This window comes from Agelaius tricolor, unplaced genomic scaffold, assembly GCF_023055355.1.
Source record: "Agelaius tricolor isolate 1412-34295 unplaced genomic scaffold, bAgeTri1.0.p SCAF_10, whole genome shotgun sequence".
NCBI classification, from domain to species: Eukaryota; Metazoa; Chordata; class Aves; order Passeriformes; family Icteridae; genus Agelaius; species Agelaius tricolor.
In genome coordinates, this window is record NW_027269270.1 from 7981729 (window position 1) to 8000887 (window position 19159).

The 19159-nt window shown below is 41.7% G+C and overlaps 1 protein-coding gene across 12 annotated transcripts in view; it reads right to left on the minus strand.

Annotated features, from left to right (window-relative positions):
* ANKRD44 (ankyrin repeat domain 44) overlaps positions 1-19159 on the minus strand; it is a 132482-nt gene that overhangs the window by 39523 nt on the left and 73800 nt on the right. For all 12 annotated transcript variants that reach the window (XM_071434568.1, XM_071434562.1, XM_071434559.1 and 9 more), the window contains exons 4-10: positions 15661-15731; positions 11888-12088; positions 10567-10654; positions 8647-8789; positions 7091-7303; positions 6088-6166; positions 2814-2928 (exon numbers count right to left, since the gene is read on the minus strand). In XM_071434568.1, the coding sequence (XP_071290669.1) occupies positions 2814-2928; positions 6088-6166; positions 7091-7303; positions 8647-8789; positions 10567-10654; positions 11888-12088; positions 15661-15731 (910 nt within the window). The remainder of the gene's footprint in view (positions 1-2813; positions 2929-6087; positions 6167-7090; positions 7304-8646; positions 8790-10566; positions 10655-11887; positions 12089-15660; positions 15732-19159) is intronic.

Below are 19159 nucleotides of genomic sequence, written 5' to 3' on the forward strand. Positions count from 1 at the left end.
AGAAAGGCAACATTTTCTCATGCTTTTCTAGGAAGATTCTTTCTTGGTGCCTGCCATTATTTTTATCTGTATTTCCTTAACAGCCTTCTTGAGAGTTAAAAATATTCTGATGTAGCAAAATCTTGGCATTTTGCTTTGAACAGAATGTGGCAGGATGGTTTGCAAAAGTTCCAGGCGAAGCCAAGGTAGGGGAGGAAGTAAGAGAGCAGATACTGCTTGGAGACAATTGCCCAGTGAGCCACAAATTTCTGCACCAGCTACACATACAGCAACTGCCATTCTGAGGGAAATGTAAATGCCAAAATCTTCTCTATATTATTTCTAAAATTTTTTTTGGCAGATGACTCTTCACACTTTCCTTTAGGCTCCCATGTCAGTTTTCCTCCACAGCCTAAGAACTAATAATCTAATCTTCCTATTTGCTCCAGCTACTCTCCTCACCTCCCCTTTCACTTTTTCCTCCCTCTTTTCAATCACACAATAAACTTTCAGAGCAGACATGATGGGTAAGAAAAGAAAGGGCGCCTTTAGATTGAGCCTGTTTATCATTAGTCTAATTCCATATCAGGCAAACATGTAGTTTTTAAACAAGCTGAGCACTCAGCAACTTTAATTAATAACAGGAAATCATGCCAGTTCAGTCCCTAGGCATGCCACTGCTCACTGTCTTAGAATGCTTTTGGGTCTGGACATCTTGGTGTCTTTCATTCAGCATTGTTTTGTGCAAAGCATCTTGTTATTCTAGAAATATTATCCTGCTGGCAGTTCTCCAAGTGCACATAAACATGGAGCCTCTGAAAACAACTAGCTTGACAAGATTATCATCTACTGCCTGCTCCAGCAGATTTTTTTTTTAAATTACAAACTCCGGAACAATAGCAGATGGATTCCTATCAGTCCTTCACTTCTGTGAGACAATTGGTGGATGGGAGAGTATGATCATCTCATAGGAGAGGATTTCAGATACAGACCCAAAGACAAAAGATCTTGTCTTTCTAGACACCATAAATCATAATTACTTAGGAAGCTTAAGACAATAATTTTATGTGGATATTTACAAATATATCTTGCTATCTCCAGGATTTTATACATAAATGTATTTAACTAATTTGGGTTTGTTTTCAAAAATTTATTATTTCCTGAACCCACAGGCCCATTCTTTCTCTGTCTTCACATGTCCTCCTTGCTGCTTCACTACACTGACTTGTGCTGCCATACAGATTTGAATTTTACTATTAGCAGCATCTATATCTTAGAGTAAATCTATTAAGAGATGATCTGACAGCCTGTTCTTTGAAGAAAACATTGCAAGCTCCACTGAGCTGCTGCATCTGTACAAACAGGTTGCATTTTCTAGCCATGGATTCACTTATTTAAGGGAACATTGGACATTGCATATTTCCCTCTGCCTCCTCCTCCACCTAGTTATCTAACACAGTACTATTCATCTTTTTGGTCAAGATTTCCACCCAGCAGATGTTTTGGCTGGTTTCCACTGAAATCCACTATCTGCACCTTTGCTAGCCTGTGTCCCATTTCTGCAGTGCTGTTCACACTGGTTCCTCCTATCACCTGGACACTTGCCCTTGCAGTGCATTGCCTTAAAGCCTGGCCAAGCTGTCTGCACTGGTGAACAGTGCTGCAGAATTTTCTTTCCTAAACCTATTTGGGGAGCTCACCCAGAGTTATTTACATGCAGCACATATTGAAAGCACATTTAGCACAGGCAGTAGCATCATTTCCATCTGCCTGCTATCTCTGAGCCAACTTCTTATTTCACTTATTTCTGCTGCTGGAAAAAGTATTTTATTTGATCAATGTTCCAGTTACCCAACTGTGAAATAGAAATTTCTAACTGGATAACCCTGATTCCAAGAGTGGAGTGGGCTATCCCAGTGCATCTCACTTTCCCTTAAAACCTCAAGATAATAGTGACTGACTGTACTGGAGAAGGAGAGAGGAAAAAACTACATTTCTGTTAAGATACCAAGATCTTCATGCTAGCTGTATTAATAAAACCCAGTGACAGTAGCTGAAACCTGTGGAATTGCATTATTCATGCCAATTGAAGATCTGTTCCACGTTCTGAGTTTGTAGGGTGACAGTTGTACTTAGCAAAGAAGAATGGGCAAATGTGTCACTTGCATGAACACCACCAAGCAAATAAACAAAATACTGAGAGCTGCAATTCTCTCCCAAATTCAAACCAGTCATTTGCATTTGAAAGCAGGGTTTCCTAACTAGGTACATCAAGAGAAGCCCCTGATTTCTAGGGCAGGTTCTATGTAAAAGAAAAATTATATTTTAGAGACATGTGGAGGTAATTTCCAAAACCTTACATTCATGAAATCAGATGTTGCTCTGAAACACCTGGTACAGATATCCCTCATGGCACTACATTATCCTGATCTCATACCCCTGTTTTTATGCCCAGGTTTGCTACTTCCTTTTGACAGACCCTAGGAACCTGAGCATAACTAAACAATACTCAAGAACTCTCTGTGTGTATATATATACACACACACATCCCTACTCCATGTACATTACCACCACTGTCCCACATCAATGCTTCAGGGAAAAGAAGCAGTGCTTGTGCAACCTGTAATCACGCAAGTGGGAACAACAGGAACTGAGCAGAGTTTGCTTCCCCTGCACACTTCCCAATTGTTCATATTTTAGTCTCATGTCACCCACTGAAGTACAGTACAATTATGCTTGTCAGTTTTAACCTTCCCACTTCAGAAGCAGTTGTGTTTCCAGGCATTGGACACAACACTTGATCCTTACAAACAAGCTCCACTTGAGGCACCTACTTGGCAGTATCGGCTCCGCTGGTTATGAGGGTGTTGATCAAAAGCTCGTGTCCGTATCTTGCAGCCACGTGCAGAGGCGTGTTACCATCCTTATCTACACAGTCGATTTCCCCTCCTGCAGAAGAGATTTTCATACAGATTAACACTGAAAAAGTCAGCATGAACCAGGGACCACAAGTGCTGTTTGTCTCAGCACCATGAGCAGCCCCGAGCTGCTCTCTTAGCCACAGAGACACTGAGTTTCCCAGAGCAAGGACCAGCACACAGCAAGCTCTCAGCTGTCAGCCATGGTCTGCAGCAGCACTCACACCTCCCTCTCCACCTGCAGTGGTGGGGAAGAGTGGTGGGAATGGGATGATGTACAAGGGTCAGGTACATGATTTGGATTTGCTGCCTATCTAAAGGTACAAATGGGTGCCCTGAAATAAACTACAAAATAATCTGCTGAAACTGCACCCTCATTTGTAAAGGCATTGCCACTCAGCCTTATCTGTACAACAGTGTAAATTAGAGTTCACTCCAGAGGCCATCAGGAACACACTGCAAACAAATGTGCTGTGTGCTTTTTGTGTGTCTTACCAGAGCACAACCAAACAGTGCTTATGTAGAACTTTTCCTTTTGCAATTTAAACCTGGCATCTTGTGTTTTATTCACATAAGGAGGAAAAATGGATTATTTCTTTAGATAGATTACAGGCAAGTCCCTGTTTTCTTTTTGGACCAAGAACTGTAACTTTTTCAGTCTCTCCTTGCCAGTCAGGTTTACTGCACTCCAACTATTCTCTCTTTCCCCCAGTCCTCTCCAGCTGGCCTGCATCCTTGTGGAAGCAAAAGCCAAAACCAGTACTACAGCTAACATCTCCCAATGCTGAGCTAAGCAAACAGGATTACTTCATGCCTGCTGGCTACACTCCTATCTGTGCACTCCTGGACATTGCACAGCACCATGGACATCCATTATCCATTTCTTTAAGCACCACAACACTGCTGACTTGTGGTCAACAACTTTCTGATCCTCTACAAGCCCCAGATCCCTTCTGGAGGGACTGCCACCCACCTGGCTGTTGACATTCTGAACTTGTCCAGCTGATACTCCTGCCTCTGTGGGTGATTTTTCTTTTGCTAAACTTGCATTACAACCTCTGTCTCCAGTTCTACAGGATCATTTTTCATTCTGACTCCACCTTCTGCCAAACTAAGTCTCTCCCAACTCCATTTTTTTTCTCCAAATGTTAAAAGCACATTTTCTATTCCATTATCCAAGCATCTAATGAAAATACTGAATAGTTCCAGACTCAGAAGGGAAACTGAAAACTCCCTCACTACACCTTCCATTTCAACAACAATTCATTCATTACTAATCTCTGAGTGTAGTTTTACAATCAATTATGCACTAGCACTGTAGTATTTTAATACTCTGCTGGTTTGCTGTGAGAATGCTTCCTGAAAGCATGTAAAAAGTCTTGCTAACATCAGGATATGGTAATATTTACTACATGTCTGCTACTCACAGGGTTTAATTGCAACAGGAAGAGCTCTAGTAAAGCACTACACAACATGCCCTGAGAAGCTGTGGATTCCCCATTCCTGGAAGTGTTCAAGGACAGGCTGGATGAGGCTCTGAGAAACCTGATCTAGTACAAGGCATGCCCTCCCCATGGCAGACAGGCTACAACTAGATGATATTTAAGGTTCCTTCCAACCTTTCTAATTTCTAATTTTTTAATGGTGAATGAAGGTCAGTGAAATGCTTGAACAGGTTCCCTGGGGTAGAGCATCCACCAGAGGAGGTCCACAAACAGAACTGCACACGGAAAAGTCAGAAAAGTGTGCTGTGTTTACAAAGCCTATTAAACTGCTGTAGAAGAGAACTGTGATGTTCCAGCTTCTTTTACTCTTGAGAAATCTATGCAAGATATTGCCCACTTTGGCTGACCTATGTAACATTCCCCAGCATTTCTTTTTCCTCATTTTTAAATAAAGGTATCACACTTGCAGTTTTCCAATTTTAAGGTAATCCATTCTTCATCTACAAGCTGCTAGAGACAGCAACCAGAAATTGAGACACAGTTAGCCAGCTCATTAAGTACTGCAGAATGAAACTCTATTGCTTTAAATCATTGACATTTCATCTTCCCCAAGATCCCATGGCAATGAGGCATAAAGTCACTTGCAATGAGATCTGTGTACAACACTAAAATTAGAGGGGCAGAAAACCAAGAAAGAAAAAAGTGAAACCCAAGTAAGTGGAAGAAGAGTAGAGAGGCCTGAAGGGCACATGAAGAACTGCCAGTCCTCTCGCACACAAATCCAACAGTGAGCAAACAATGGCTCTAAGCCTGAGCCTATTAGACTAAACAACTAAAAACTGCAGTAAAGCACAGTTTCTTGCATTTTGCCCCAACCCCCTTTTATTATTACTTCTTTTTTAATCCCAGGAGAGAGATAACAATTTGCATGATGACCTGAAAGAAGCATGATCTACTGGAGACCTCCATTTTAAAAGACAATCTTGTTTAAATGTGTCATTACATTTAAAGCACAATTGTTCAACCATCTCCAATATTTCACACTTCAGTTCCAAGTTGGGATTTTGGAAAACAAAAAAAACCAAGCAATGAACAAAGCCCAGATCATCCTGTCTCAGGGAGTAGCCCAAACTGGGAAGCTTAAGTAAAGAATCAGTAATAGCAACCTCTGTCATTCAGAAACAGACCTCTGCCAGATCTCCAACAAGAATAATTGCTATATTCTATAGTATTCTTGGACAAAAAAAGTTGCCTGAAAAATGACAGATAATCAGGAATCCTGGCTATGCCAGAACAAACAAGGCAGTACTGCTCCTCCCTGCTGAGTACATATGCAACACTTCATGGAGACAGTGGCAAGGGATGGTGAGAAAAGCACAGCTGCTGAGTGCAGAGTAGAAAAAATGGTTTGAGCTCTAAGAACACCAGGGCTCCCAAAGGAGGACAACGAGAAAATTGTACATCTTTCTCAGCAGAAAACAGGCCTGAATACACCTATGAACTCTTGCTTTCAGGTTAAGAATCTCAGTAGATCATCTGGCCCACTGTCAGCTGGAAGATTATGGAATTTTGTTACCAACCAAAATCTGAGGTTGTGATGACATGATGGAATGAGGGCTGTCAGTTCAGCTCAAAGGCACAAGTTCATGGAGCTGCCCTCTGGGCCAGAAGAACTGAAAACTGCAACAGTGGACACGCCTGATCTCTGGGAGAGCCAGCCACTCCAGGGGCTCCCAGAAACTCACCGTTCTGGATGAGGGTCTGCGAGCGCGTGAACCTCCCATGGACAGCTGTCATGTGCAGGGGGCTCTTCCCATCCTTACTCTGCCAGGAATGAAACACAGCACTGCTTTAGCATGTGAAGGCTTATGAAAGCAAAGATACAGCGAGTACAGAGCAATGTTTTGGGTTTTACAGAAAGAAACAGACCAGGAAATCTGAGCAATGAGAAAAGAAATGGGAGTGGTACCGGCCTCCACTCACATCACTTCATGTTTATTGGCATGGGGTTTCACCTTCACTGGCAAGCACAATCCCTAACTTCTTCTTAATAATTCTGAGTTTAAACAGTGCATTGACTATTCACTGATCTTAAGGGACTTGCCAGAGATGTTAAATGCTGGAAGTTAAATGCCAGTTTCATAGATGGGAAACTGAAATTCAAAAATTTTTAAGAAAAGTAGCCAAAATCTTGTATGAACTCAGAAGACCTCAAGTTTTCTAATAGTTATACCAGTACCCTCTGCTGGATAACAGCAAGTTCCTTTCAGCTTCATCAAGACTGTGCCTTCAAGAATATTCAGTTATCCTAAGGAGCATCAGAGTTTGTAAGCTGGGGGTCTAAAGTAGGCAACAAGCAACCCTGGAAAGGGAACTTTTTGGAGTCAGGTTTAATTAAATCTACATTATATGGGGAAGAAAAACACTAAAAAGGAATAGTTCTTTGACTTAGCACCATTCCCTGAGATAACATTTGGACAGAGGTCTTGGGACTATATTTTAATACTTTTTCATGTCTTCATGAAAGTGGTTGGCCTGGAGTTTAGAGCTCTTATTTCATTTATCAAGGCACTGCAAGCTGCCCTGCTGGGATGTAATCTCACCCAAACACTTTCATGATCAACATTCTCAGCATCACTCCAATTCCATCAAGGATTTAGAGCCATGCTGTAGCTGTTGTTACAATTTCCTCCTGAGACATGTAAAATAGGCTAAAGTAAAACTGTAAAGCTGGTATTCAAGTTTTACCTGAATATTAACATCTGCCCCATTATTCACTAGTAGTTCAAGACACAGTGCTCCATGAGTGGAGGCAGCAGCAAAATGCAAGGGGGTGAATCCATTGTTATTAGGCTGATTTACATTAGCACCATAGTCAATCAGCTCATTAACAACAGAGTCCTGACCATTGTAACAGGCAATGTGAAGTGCAGTATTTCCATAGATGTTCATCTCATCAATCTGAAATGAGACAAGGAGACATAGTTAAAATTACAGACATCGGCTTAGCATTTATGTAATGTGTCACACGCTGCAAATGGAAATAGCTGGAGGCCTGAACTGTCATAGGGCATAGTTCTCACCAGCACATTTCATCAACAAGTTATACTCCCAGACAGCTTCCCTTGGAAAGCTTTACCTTTCCTATTATTAACTTTTTATCCTACTGACAATTTCTAAAACCAGTGTGAAGCTTAAAGCTGATAGCAGGACTACGTAATGACTATATCGATGACAAAATTCCTAACAAGCTGGAAAGATTTTCAATATAAGTGGAAAAGCAGGATGAATAAAAAGCTCACAATCTTTATATTTAAAAAGATTACAACAGTGACTATTGAGTTTTTGTGAACAGAACCAGGCATAACAGCTGTTTACAGTTTTATTTTGGATAGGGAGTGGGGGTATCTGAGCGAAAGCAATGTGAAAGTGCACAGATATTTACACTTCAATAAGAAACCACTTTCAGTAGCTCAGTATTATAAAGATGTAATTAAGATTACATTACTTCTTGATGACCAACTTAGTATTCAACGGCTTTTCTGTAAAACAGGACAAGACAGATTGCACAAAAGACTCGGGAATGGCATGAACAGTCTTCCATGAAACACAGGCGTCTCTAAGATCATATCCCCAGTGGTGGAGAATGTGGAACTTAAAGGGACTTATTAGCATAGCACTGTTAATAACAGGAAACAGCTATTCCCCTTCACAGCCAACAGCCTGTGAACATGAGCTTTTGATAATTTTCTGGCAGGTCAAGTCAGCTGAAAATACCATGGCAAAAGCAATGTCTTTATTGTGATTAACTGTCTGATCAGGCTCCTCTGGTCATCTCACCACTGCTTTGAGGAATTGGCAATAACAAGAAGTCTGTGCCCTGAAGGAAAAAGTTATTTTCCAGAGTGAAAACAATCTATCTGCTACAGAGGAAATAAAGGTCTGTAAACTGAAACAGCCTGAGCTGCTGTTTAGTAAAGTACTCAGTGTATAAACTGAGAACAACCATTCAGTGTATCAAAGGAAATGCTGACCCAAGGAAAATTTCAATACTCCATCTTCTTCTGCAGGAACAGGATGTACCTCCTGATTCCTTCAGCAAGGTGGCCTGCAATTTACTGTCCATATCAGACTTTCTTTAATACAGAATGTGTCCTGACTCTTGAACCAATAAACCACATGAAGCATGAGGTGGTCTGGAAAATGGGACCCCTTTTCTTTAGAAGTCCCTTTCTTTAGCAGCATCCATAAGAAAGAAGAAAATACTATCTCTAAATAGAAATAAAGTGCACATTACCACATACCTCCACCCCCAGGTTAAGGAGTTGTTTCACAATGTTAATCTGCCCATTGGATGCAGCTGCATGAAGTGGGGTGTAACCCTTCTTGTCTTTACAAGTCACTTCTGCACCATGATTAATCAGTAAGGCAACAACTTCCAGGTGACCTTCAAAAGAGAAAAGAGAGTAATCAATGAGGAGGCCATCCCACAGCATCACTTCTCCCAGATTACTGCTTTCTTGCTAACACACTGCCCTTTCACTGCTGTTTCAAAGTGCTCCCACAGCTTTACAAAGGAAGAAAAAGCATTTTCATAAACGTTTCTAATCCTAGCTCTAGGCCATCTGCAGAAATCCATGCATTCACCTTCTCCAAATGTGTCAAATTTCTCTTTACTGAATTGATTTTCCAGTTGCCAAAAGAACAAAACCACACCTCTTTTCCATTTATTTCTCTCAAGCCAACAGAGTGTGTTTTATTCTCCCTCTTACAGAGCATAGTGATACAGTGAGCACAGGAGCATGGCAATGCAAGTCTCCCAAAACAGCATCCTATTGATGTCACCTGCAAACACAACTGCTAAAACTTCTTGGGTTTTGTTAGAGATAAAAAATAACCTTAATAAATTATAAAATTAAGAGGAACATCTTATTGCTTCACACTGAGACAGAACTGTCTGTCTTAGAATTAAACATTTATTATGTCAAACACCATACAAAGTTGTGCTCCATCTGGGTTGCACAGCACTTTCATGACAAGGGCAGCTCTGTCATGTGCAGGACCTAGGAAACCATATGTACAAAGTCTATAGATAATTAGTGTCCAAAAATAATTAAATATTCCAGAAACTCTGTGAGGGTTTACAGCTCTCATCTCATTATCTAACTTCTGTCTAAAATGCACTACAGACTCCATTGCTAATTTAGGCCTTAGATGTTATCTAAATACTTTTAAAAGTGCATAATGAATTTCTGAAAACATTTAAATGGAAAAGAGGAGTGGAATTGCACAGCACAATGTAAGAGCCTTTCAAATCTAGAGTGAAGTTCAAAGCTCATTAGCTCAAAAGCCACATCACAGTTGTTGGCAAGAGCCTTTCCATCTGTGTCTGTGTATATCAAAAAAACATACAATATGTTTTTCTCACAGTTGGAAATCTCCTATTATCTCATTCCTAAAAGTGGCAGGATTAAAATAAAGATTTCTGACACGTCAAATAAAGAGTTCCTGGCTGAGGGTGCGCAGCTCCCTACCAATTGTAACCTGAAATATACAGCTTGGCCAACAAAAGCTCTTGAACAAGCATGACCACTATCACAGGCAATCTTGTATTTTTGAATTATAATGTCCCACTGTAAGAAATTTTCCTTTAACCTGAAAGGAATAATAAGGCAAACTGCTTGAATTAGGCAGTATATGGTAACACCACTTATTTTTTGAGGAGATTTCAGTTGCTCTTGTCCACTCTGGAATAAAAGGTGACAATATTCTCCTAACAGGAAGAAAGTGCCTATTGTGCATTTCCTAAGAATATCATTACCTAGCTGCTTATACACTGCAATAATCAACAAAATTTTTAGTCACAGTTATCTGCATTTCATTGAAAGTATCTTTTAGCAAAAACTGAAACAAATATAACTTGGATTTTTTTCTAGCACAAATATAGTTCAGGTATGACTTAGAGTCAGGATAAGAAGACCAAAACGAAAAAGCAACACAAAAACCCCACAATTAACTGTCTTAAAAAGGAAATCACAGCCAAGATCTCCCTAGCTGCAAACCCATAAATGGACAGTGTTTATCTAGATCAGCTGAACCCTTCCCTCTTCAGGGGAATTACAACACTCTCTTTCCATGGCCAGGTCTCTTCCTGTCCATTTTAAGACATGCTACCCATTTGTGAATAGGAAATGAAAAAGAAGGAGCAGCAGCCCAAGCCTTACCCATGTACGCTGCCCAGTGAAGAGCTCTTCTGTCCTTTTTGTCAAAAGCATTGATGTTTGCCCCCTTGGCTAAGAGCAAGTTCACCATCTAGAAGTAACAAGAGAAGGTAAACCAACCCTCCAGATCACACACTCGAAGGTTTATAACAAACCAATCTTGCAATAAAGCTGGGATCACAAAATGCTGCATTTGAATGATCCTTTTGATATTCTCTATCAAAAATATTCAGATTATGACAGTTAGACAAAGACATTACTGTCTCTTTCCTACAGTCCAGTGTTTTAAAAGACAAACACCATCACCATTTTACAGGACCTACCATTCCTCTTTCTTCTTTTAATTACAGTACAACTCATCAACTTTCATTGACAGAAGCTTACTGTTCCAGTCTAAGAGTTTTTATTCCCTACCTAAATCTTCAGGTGTGGAATGGGAAAAAGAGGATCCTTAAACACAGATCTAAAGACTATCAAAACCTAGGAGGCAAAAACCTAAGGGATTTATTTACGTAAGCTTTTTCATATAGTTAAATAACAATACTAGGAAGGTTTGCTTGTATAAGTAGGGAAAAACAGAAGCACGTTTTATAGAAGGCCAATTAGAAAAGCAAAGCGACTGGATCTCACACAGCTGCATGTTTCTTCAGCATGAAACAAATCCACCAGTTTTCCCTTCTTTCCATTCTGCCACTCTTATTTTCACAGGCACTCCAGCTCCAAAGATGCCAGGAGGCCCCAGAGCTGCTGGAAGCGGTGGCACAGCTGGCTCTCCAGGAGTGCACGCACACCTCACTCATAGCCTGGCTCTACACAGCCACTGCTGTGTTCCTGCAGGTAGGAAACCCCTCCGCAGTTTGGGAAGCAGCCAAGTGGCATCAACCCTGGGGCTCAGGGACACGGGGCTCAGTCTAGACCCAGCCACAGTGGGTCTAGACTGAGCACAAGAGTTGAGTGTAGACTGGTACTAGACTAGAGTCTTGTGGGGAGATAGAATGTAAGAAAATAAAGATAGTGCAGAAGGTAATCTCACCCCTGAGGAGTTTGCAGCTGATTACCAAAAATTAGGAGCAGGCCTGCCCTTAACAGGCCACAGCTGTGTCCCATGAGGATGAGTTCTATAAAAGAATGGGTTAGCTGGTTGAGAAGCAAGCTGGAGTTTGTTGGCTGTGCTGTGAAAAAGGAGGAGTCAGTGATGTGAGGAGCTGCCCATGAGAAATCACCAAGGAGATATGGAACTTTTGCAATAAGATAACAACAGAGTCCAGACTGTGCCTAGCACTAGAGTACAGAATGAGGCAGGAGCTTGGCTGGCGGCGCTCACCTCGATGTGGCCGTTGAGCGCGGCGTGGTGCAGCGCCGTGCGCCCGCCGCGGTCCGACACGTTGACGCTGCTCAGCAGGGGGATCAGGATCTCGGCACACTTCACAGCCTTGTTGGCAGCTGCCACGTGCAGCGGGGTCTGCCAGTTCTTGTCCCGGGCATTGACGTCGGCCGAGTGCTTGATGAGCACCTGCACGGCTTCCTGCAAGGGCAGCACAGCCACAGCCCTCAGCTCCAGCAAACGCACAGCGCGGCCCCGACAGCTCTGGCACGCAGCTGCCGTGTCACACACAGCACGCGGGCCAGCAGGGAACAGCAGCCATCCCAACCACCTCCCAGGCTTCTGCAATGGCATTGTCCATTCAAATGGCTCAGCACACATCACTCCGCTGTCACTGGGAGCAGTAAAAAGGCCTCACAGTCAAAACTTGCCAGGTGGATTTGAGCATGTCCTATGCAGAGAGCCCATCTTGTTTGGTTGATTAACCATCAGTACCTCATAGCTGTGCTTCCAGTGAAAAAATGAACTCACTTGAGCCATTCCTGCCATCAGTGATGGGCCCAGCCTTGGCCAGCAGCTGGACACTCCTGGAGCTGCCTGGCACTGGCTCTGTCGGACATGAAGAAGCTTCCAGCAGCCTCTCACAGACAGCACTCCCATTACCACACCCTTGCCACACAAACCCAACCCATATTGCTACAGAGACTATTCACAAAATGAAAAGTACGTCAAAATAACAGCAAAGTGCTGCACATTTTATTTATAAACAGGAAAAATGAGAAAATAAAGAAGAACGTGTGAAAACAAAACTTTAGCTTTGCAAAAACATGAGAATGCTGGTGTCCCCAGCTCAGCATTAGCATTCCTTTCCTCCCCAAGGCCTAAGCATAGGCCAAGGGTCTTGACTGCAATATCCATTCTGTCAGCCTGAGGCCAAACAACATGTTTTAAGGTTAATTTTGTTGGTTAAAAGTAAATATTTCCCAGTGAGAAAATGTACTGTTCTCTCTTGAGAGCCCCTCTTGCTGGAGAATTCACAATCACTTCATTTCTGCTTCTACTCCTGCATCTGCCATTAAACAAGTCAGATAAAAACCACAAATTTTTCTCAAAATTGCATTTCTTCTTCCTCTTTTCCCCCCACAAACAAACAAAATACAGAGGAACTAGTGGGAGACAGTAGCATTCAAGCAGCCTTGTCTGATAAATACAACTCACATCTGGTATGTGGGAGAGCCCCAGTCCTACATAGTACCTTATTCTTTTTCCGCAAACTGCAAAGTTTTCTGTTAAGCCCAGCCAAAATTTTATTAATGAATAACAAACACATACAGTATGTTTACATAGTACTTTTATATCTAGGATGGCCCAGGAGAGTGCCTGCAGTCTGTATCAACACTACATATATACTGGGAGCTTTATGTCTTTGTCCTCAAATGATCTCAGCAGTTTCATTTTCTACAGCCATCTCACAAACTCTCCTCTAACATATTTGTTCAGTGAGTGACACTGCATCTCTTACAGCACCAATAATGATATATGACTGTTGATGTCTCAACAGGATTTTGTTTTTTAAATTACAGGCCTACTATTTTAAGAATCATTTCAATGTAATTCACCGGAGACCTACGCAGCTGGAACATGAAGTCAGCAGGAAACTTCATGCGCTCTTAGTGAAAGAAAAAAAAAGTTAAAGGAGAATTTTTAGAAGTAAATAATAAGGACTGAATAGCCGAAGCTAAAAATACTTAGATTTTAAAAGAAAAACATTTACACATTTCTGTTTACATCTGCAGTCTGATGCTCTTTCAGATTTGGGATTGGAAGTTAAAATCCTTATGGAAAAGTTTCAATTCTATTGTTTTTAGAGCATGAGCTTTACCCTTTTATTATAGTTTCTCCATATGTATGCAGTGCCAGCCATGGTGTAAGCCTCTGCAGTCAGTGTCTCCAGCTATCCCAAGTGATCACAGTGAATTCTCTAAACTTTTTTAAACTGTTTAGGGCTGAAAGCTGATATATCCATTAACAATCCTACACAGACACCCTAAGGGTTGCTGATTTGTAAATAAAGATAAATCCCTAAAGCCCCTGAAAATTATCAAGACATAAGTAAAGAAGAGTCCATTCTTTTAATCAACATATAAAAGGATTCAAGGAGATAAGTTCTGAATCCTCTGAAATCTTCACAGTAAAAGACTGATAATAAAATTTGCTGGTGATCATTCTAAAAACAGCTGTGCTCACAAGAACTTCCAAAACTACACCAAGTCCTACTGGTCAGCTTCTGGACCACCAGCTCATCTTCTATCAATGGGAACTCTGAATTCACCTACTGCTATGTATTACTATCACCATCAAAGCTGCACATTTGTTCACTTGTGTAAGAAGGTAAAAATCAGCACTGAAAGAGCCTCAAAAATAATAATTCTTGTTTCCAAATTGTTACCAAAAGTAGCAATTATAGTATAAATAATGAAGAAAAAATGCCAGGAGAAGAAAGCTGAATGTGTTTATGAAATATACCATGAAAAGGGATCAAAGGCTGATGCCTTCCTCTGCTGCCTCATTAATGCCCCTGGGTACTCCCTGAAAGATACCAGAACTGCCAGCACACTTTCTCATTGTGCTTCAGCTGACAAAGAGTTAAAGATGAGACACAAAGCCACAGAAAGACATACATTTTCTGCTAGGACTGTGGCTGATGATAAAAATCATGTACTCTGACACATCCAAAACCAGAAACCAAGCACGCTACAATTCCCGCATCAGCAAGACTGTGGCTGTTTTTTAAGGTTCAAGTCTGATCTTTGTTTTCCAACATGGCTTTTTGTATTGTGCCTCATTACAGCATTCACAGTCTATCAGATATTCCTTTCAGAGGGTTTCAGGGGATGCCAGCAGCTGGGAAGCTCAGCCAGCAGCCAAACAATGCCCGAGTTCAGAAGCAAGCCCAGGATTCCTGCCTCCAGGCTTGGCAAGCGCTGGATTGTTACAGAGGTGATTCGAGTCCATCAGGCTCTGGAAGACAGCCACCCTCTGTCTGTTTCACAACCCCTCCCCTCATCCCCAGCAGCCAACTCAGTCTGCAGTTGGGCTCACTGGTAATGAAGTATTGGGAGGGTGAAAGTAGACAGGGAGGTCCACAAAGGAAAGCCAAGAATAATGGTGCAGTTGGAAACAGAGTAATGCCCGAGCTGCACTCCCAGTAGTTATTGCTGCTCCTTTTTAAGATAGCAATGGAAGAGGTACAACATGATCCCAGAATATTTCTATTTGGCAAGTAGAAGAAATATGGGCAAACCCTCCCTTCCTGCATGAATCAAATGCATTAACAGAAAACCTAGCGGATGCCTTGAAATGTAATTAACCAAAACAAATTATGTGGTAATGCATGTTGGATCACATCCACATCCACTCCCTTCTGGCATACACACACCATGCACACACCCACAGGGATCCATTTCTCTTTTTTACCACCTGAAGATAGAGTGGGCACTGTAGACCACTGTGGACTCTATCCCATGTGAGTCCTGCTCACTGCTCCCTGTGACTTGCTATGGTAATGTAAAGCAGGGTGGGAATCAAGCACATGAAGGCTCAAGGGCAGCTACAGGTAACATGTAAGCACTGACCTCCAGCTGCAATGCCCTGCATGCAGGCAAGGCCTTCCCTCTTTGCATGCCCATGCCACCTAGCACAGCTCTCCAGGGTTTGCCCTTCCCCCAGCACGTTGGTTATGTGCAAAAGCAGGGTAATCAAATCTTACTCACTTCACTTCTGGATGCAACTGCTCGATGGAGAGGAGTCAGCCACATGTTGTCCTTGGCATTGACACGAGCGCCTGCAAACACACAGCAGAGGTTACATGCATGCCTTGGGTGTGCACTGAGAGCCCTGCCCAGCTGCTTCCCAGTAACCAGAGCTGAGTACTTGGTACTCTCAATGCTCCCCAGGACCCTCCTGGCACCATGCTCACCTTGAAAATGCATTAACAGATGTCAGATGGATGAAGTGGGATTCAGAAAGAAAGGAACCAGCTAGATAGGACTATTATTAGGAATTGCTTTGTTTACAGGACACAAAAGAAGCAAGATTTGCTGGAAGGAATAACCTATGTCTGCATGTACACATGTGACTATGTAAATGCATTATTTTAGATCAACTGATACAGCTGGGGGGGAGAAAAGCACCCTTTACTCAAAGCACTTTGCTGTCTGCAGACATGAAAGGAACTAGCCTGAGCAACCACTCCTTGTTTCCAGCTCCATCAGGCAGACCACCAAAAAATAACCACTTCCCTGCTTCACAAATCCTGCTGGGATCAAAAAAACAGGACCAGGAAATGACCAGGTTGGAGACAGAACTGGGCACTTAATACATCAGGTTCTGTGGGTGTTACTGGGCAAACAACAGAAGAGCAGGGATGAAGAACACAACTCCTCTGCCTCCTGTGCAGTCCAGTGCTAACAGGTGTTCTGACAAGGGCAGCTGGGCAAGAGGATGGATTTGGGCTGGCTTGCCAGAAAAAAGGATAAAGGAAGAATATTTGACAACCACAGTGGTCCTGGCTGACTGCAAACCCCCATTTTTTTAAAGGTATCCTGTACATTTGTGTGATTAAAAAGATTTCTTTGCAAGAAATACTAAAGCTATTCACTGATGTGATACCTCAGGAAGGACATTTAGTGATAAGGACTAGAGAAACTAATTTTTAAAAGGGCTTAACCTGAAAATATTGTACCTCACAGGTCTGCAGGTTTGAGAAGGGTATTAGTTTGCAGCATTAGTTTGAGAAGGGTAGCACATGCAGAAAAAAAATGTAGAGAAGCACAGCCTGGGTGAGCCTCTGAACTTCATGAACAAAGGGATGCTTAAGCTTCATTTTGCACCATAACTTCAGTGCATTCAAAAGGCTGTAATTAATAAATCCCACTCTCTGAATCACCAGTACTTTCTGAGAGCTGATTCTCAGGAATATTAAGATGCTTGCCTGTGAATCACAGTGGTTATTGGGAATCATTCTAGATAATCACAGAAGAAACAAGTTCTTGCATATTTCCACAAGTCAGGATGCAGTTTTTTGGCTGCACGAAAAACAATTCCACTTTCATAGCTACTGCAACAATTAGAGGCAATCCTCCAAACTCACCTCAGAACCTGGTAACTGGTGGTACAACCTGCCCTCTGGAAAAACACCCTTTGGAAAAGATACAGTTTCAAAGACTTCTCTAATTAATCTGTCTAAGGAAGGAAGCTTTTGCCTTCTTTTTTCTTTGTGAGAAGACCATTACAGTTGACACATTAGCATCCTGCCCTTTGCGAGCACTGTGAGAGGCTCTAGGGACCAATAAAGCAATGACTTTCTTCACCATCAGGAAGCTGACAGGACTTCAAGGCACCTTCCATTATCCTGGTTTGGCCTGGTAGGGGTCTTGGAGATGGAAACTGCTTACCTGAATTCCTAGTGATTGACAGCAATCTCTAAACTTTTTGGGTTTAGAAATTGTTTCTGTATTTGCCTAGGGTTTTTTTGCCTTATGTTCTTAACTAAGGTTTATTTTATCTCTACCCATTCACTAACTCCTACAAGCAAAGGGCTACAAATAAGAAAGGCTAATATGTAGAGTAGCAAAGTATGACCAACATTATTCCTCAGTATTTAACAACTCCAGCAACATGGGTGAGTACAAAGATGATGAGCAAACCTAGAGAAGTATCTCCATCAGTAGCTATTCATGCCCTTCACTGATCCACTCACCCTTTGAAAAACTGAAATAGTTACCAAGAAAGCAACTGAAGAAAACAGTAAAAGGAAAACAAGACCAGTGTAAATAAAATAATGCACAGCACACTATCAGCCTTTTCTTTCTCAGATGTCTTCCATTCCTTTACCTCTTTGTGCCTCTTCATGTGAAAACAGTGAAATTGCTCTTAGGCGTCTAATGCAGTGCATCAGTTGAATATGTTTGTGATTTCTGTTTTCCAGGAGCTACACAATTCACCTGTTGCCTGTTACAGAACATGCTCTTGTGCATTTACTGAGATGCACATCTTCTGAAATGATGTTTCAAAACATTTCCTCTTGTACTGCCACTTCCTTCACCAAAATTCAGCTTCTAGGTTCCCAGCACTTCTTCACAGGCAATGGTTAACAACAGTGAAAAAACTTCACCAGCACTGATGCACTCATTTGGGGACAGAAAATATCTGTCATTTTAAGGATGATCAAGCAGAGGCACTGGGAGAGCAATGCTCATGTTTTCAAAGGTGTCCTCTACATTCCAGAAACTTGGGGGCCCATCCTGTGACAGCCCTTTGAAAGCAGAGTAACACAGAAATCCTTTAAAGACTAAGTGCTCTAGAACATACTATCCCATTTAAAATGGGCTGTGTACAAACCCCAGAAACTTAAATTCTCAAGACCATCCCACAACACATCCTCCAAGTCAACCAGAAATTCAGTGTCCCTCTCTTCACTGTGGACCAAGTACCTTAACCCCGTCTCAGTGCACTTCCTACAATACTCCATGAATTAATCCGTGTGTCTATAAGGACAAAGAGGGCTGAAAGCCACTCAAATTGGTGTAAATTGTGTCATTCATGGCACAATCTTCCTTGAAAATAGAAGTTGCTTTAAAGATTTCACTTAAAATCCTTTCAGATAGCCACAGCACACACCCATCCTATAAAATATCCACTTTAAAAAAGAAGCTCTTCAGAGTAAAGCCTTTTCTCAGCCTCACTTTCTCCACCATGCTCTTCCTGAGCCTGACAGAAAGGCTTAGCTGCAGGAATTTGCTTTGTGAGGCTGAAGTAGAGAACATCACATATAATGGTACAGATAAAATCAACAGAGAGGAAACTTTCTGTAGTCTACTTTTCTTTAATATAGCTGTTTTGTAATCTTTGCCATTTTTCACACTCAAATTTTTCTGCCAAAAGAGGAAATAAATCTGAAACTGCCTCTGTTCTTTTGAGGTCTGAAATAAACAACTCATTGCTGGCTTTCAGGAATAAAGTTAACATCTCTTTATCATAACTGAAGTACACTTTTCCATCCAGCACATCTGCCAAATCCACATCTCTAGATTCCACAGTCTAAATCTCCAACATTAGGGATAGTCAATGGAGGAAGAAAACTGTACTCTTTAACCTATTAATGTCATTATTTACTTGCACCTTTCCAATTTCTCCTGTAAGACACAGCAACAGGCCCACCAAAATGTAAGGACAGCTTCCTAGCAAGAAGCCCAGAGCCTTCTGAAAGAG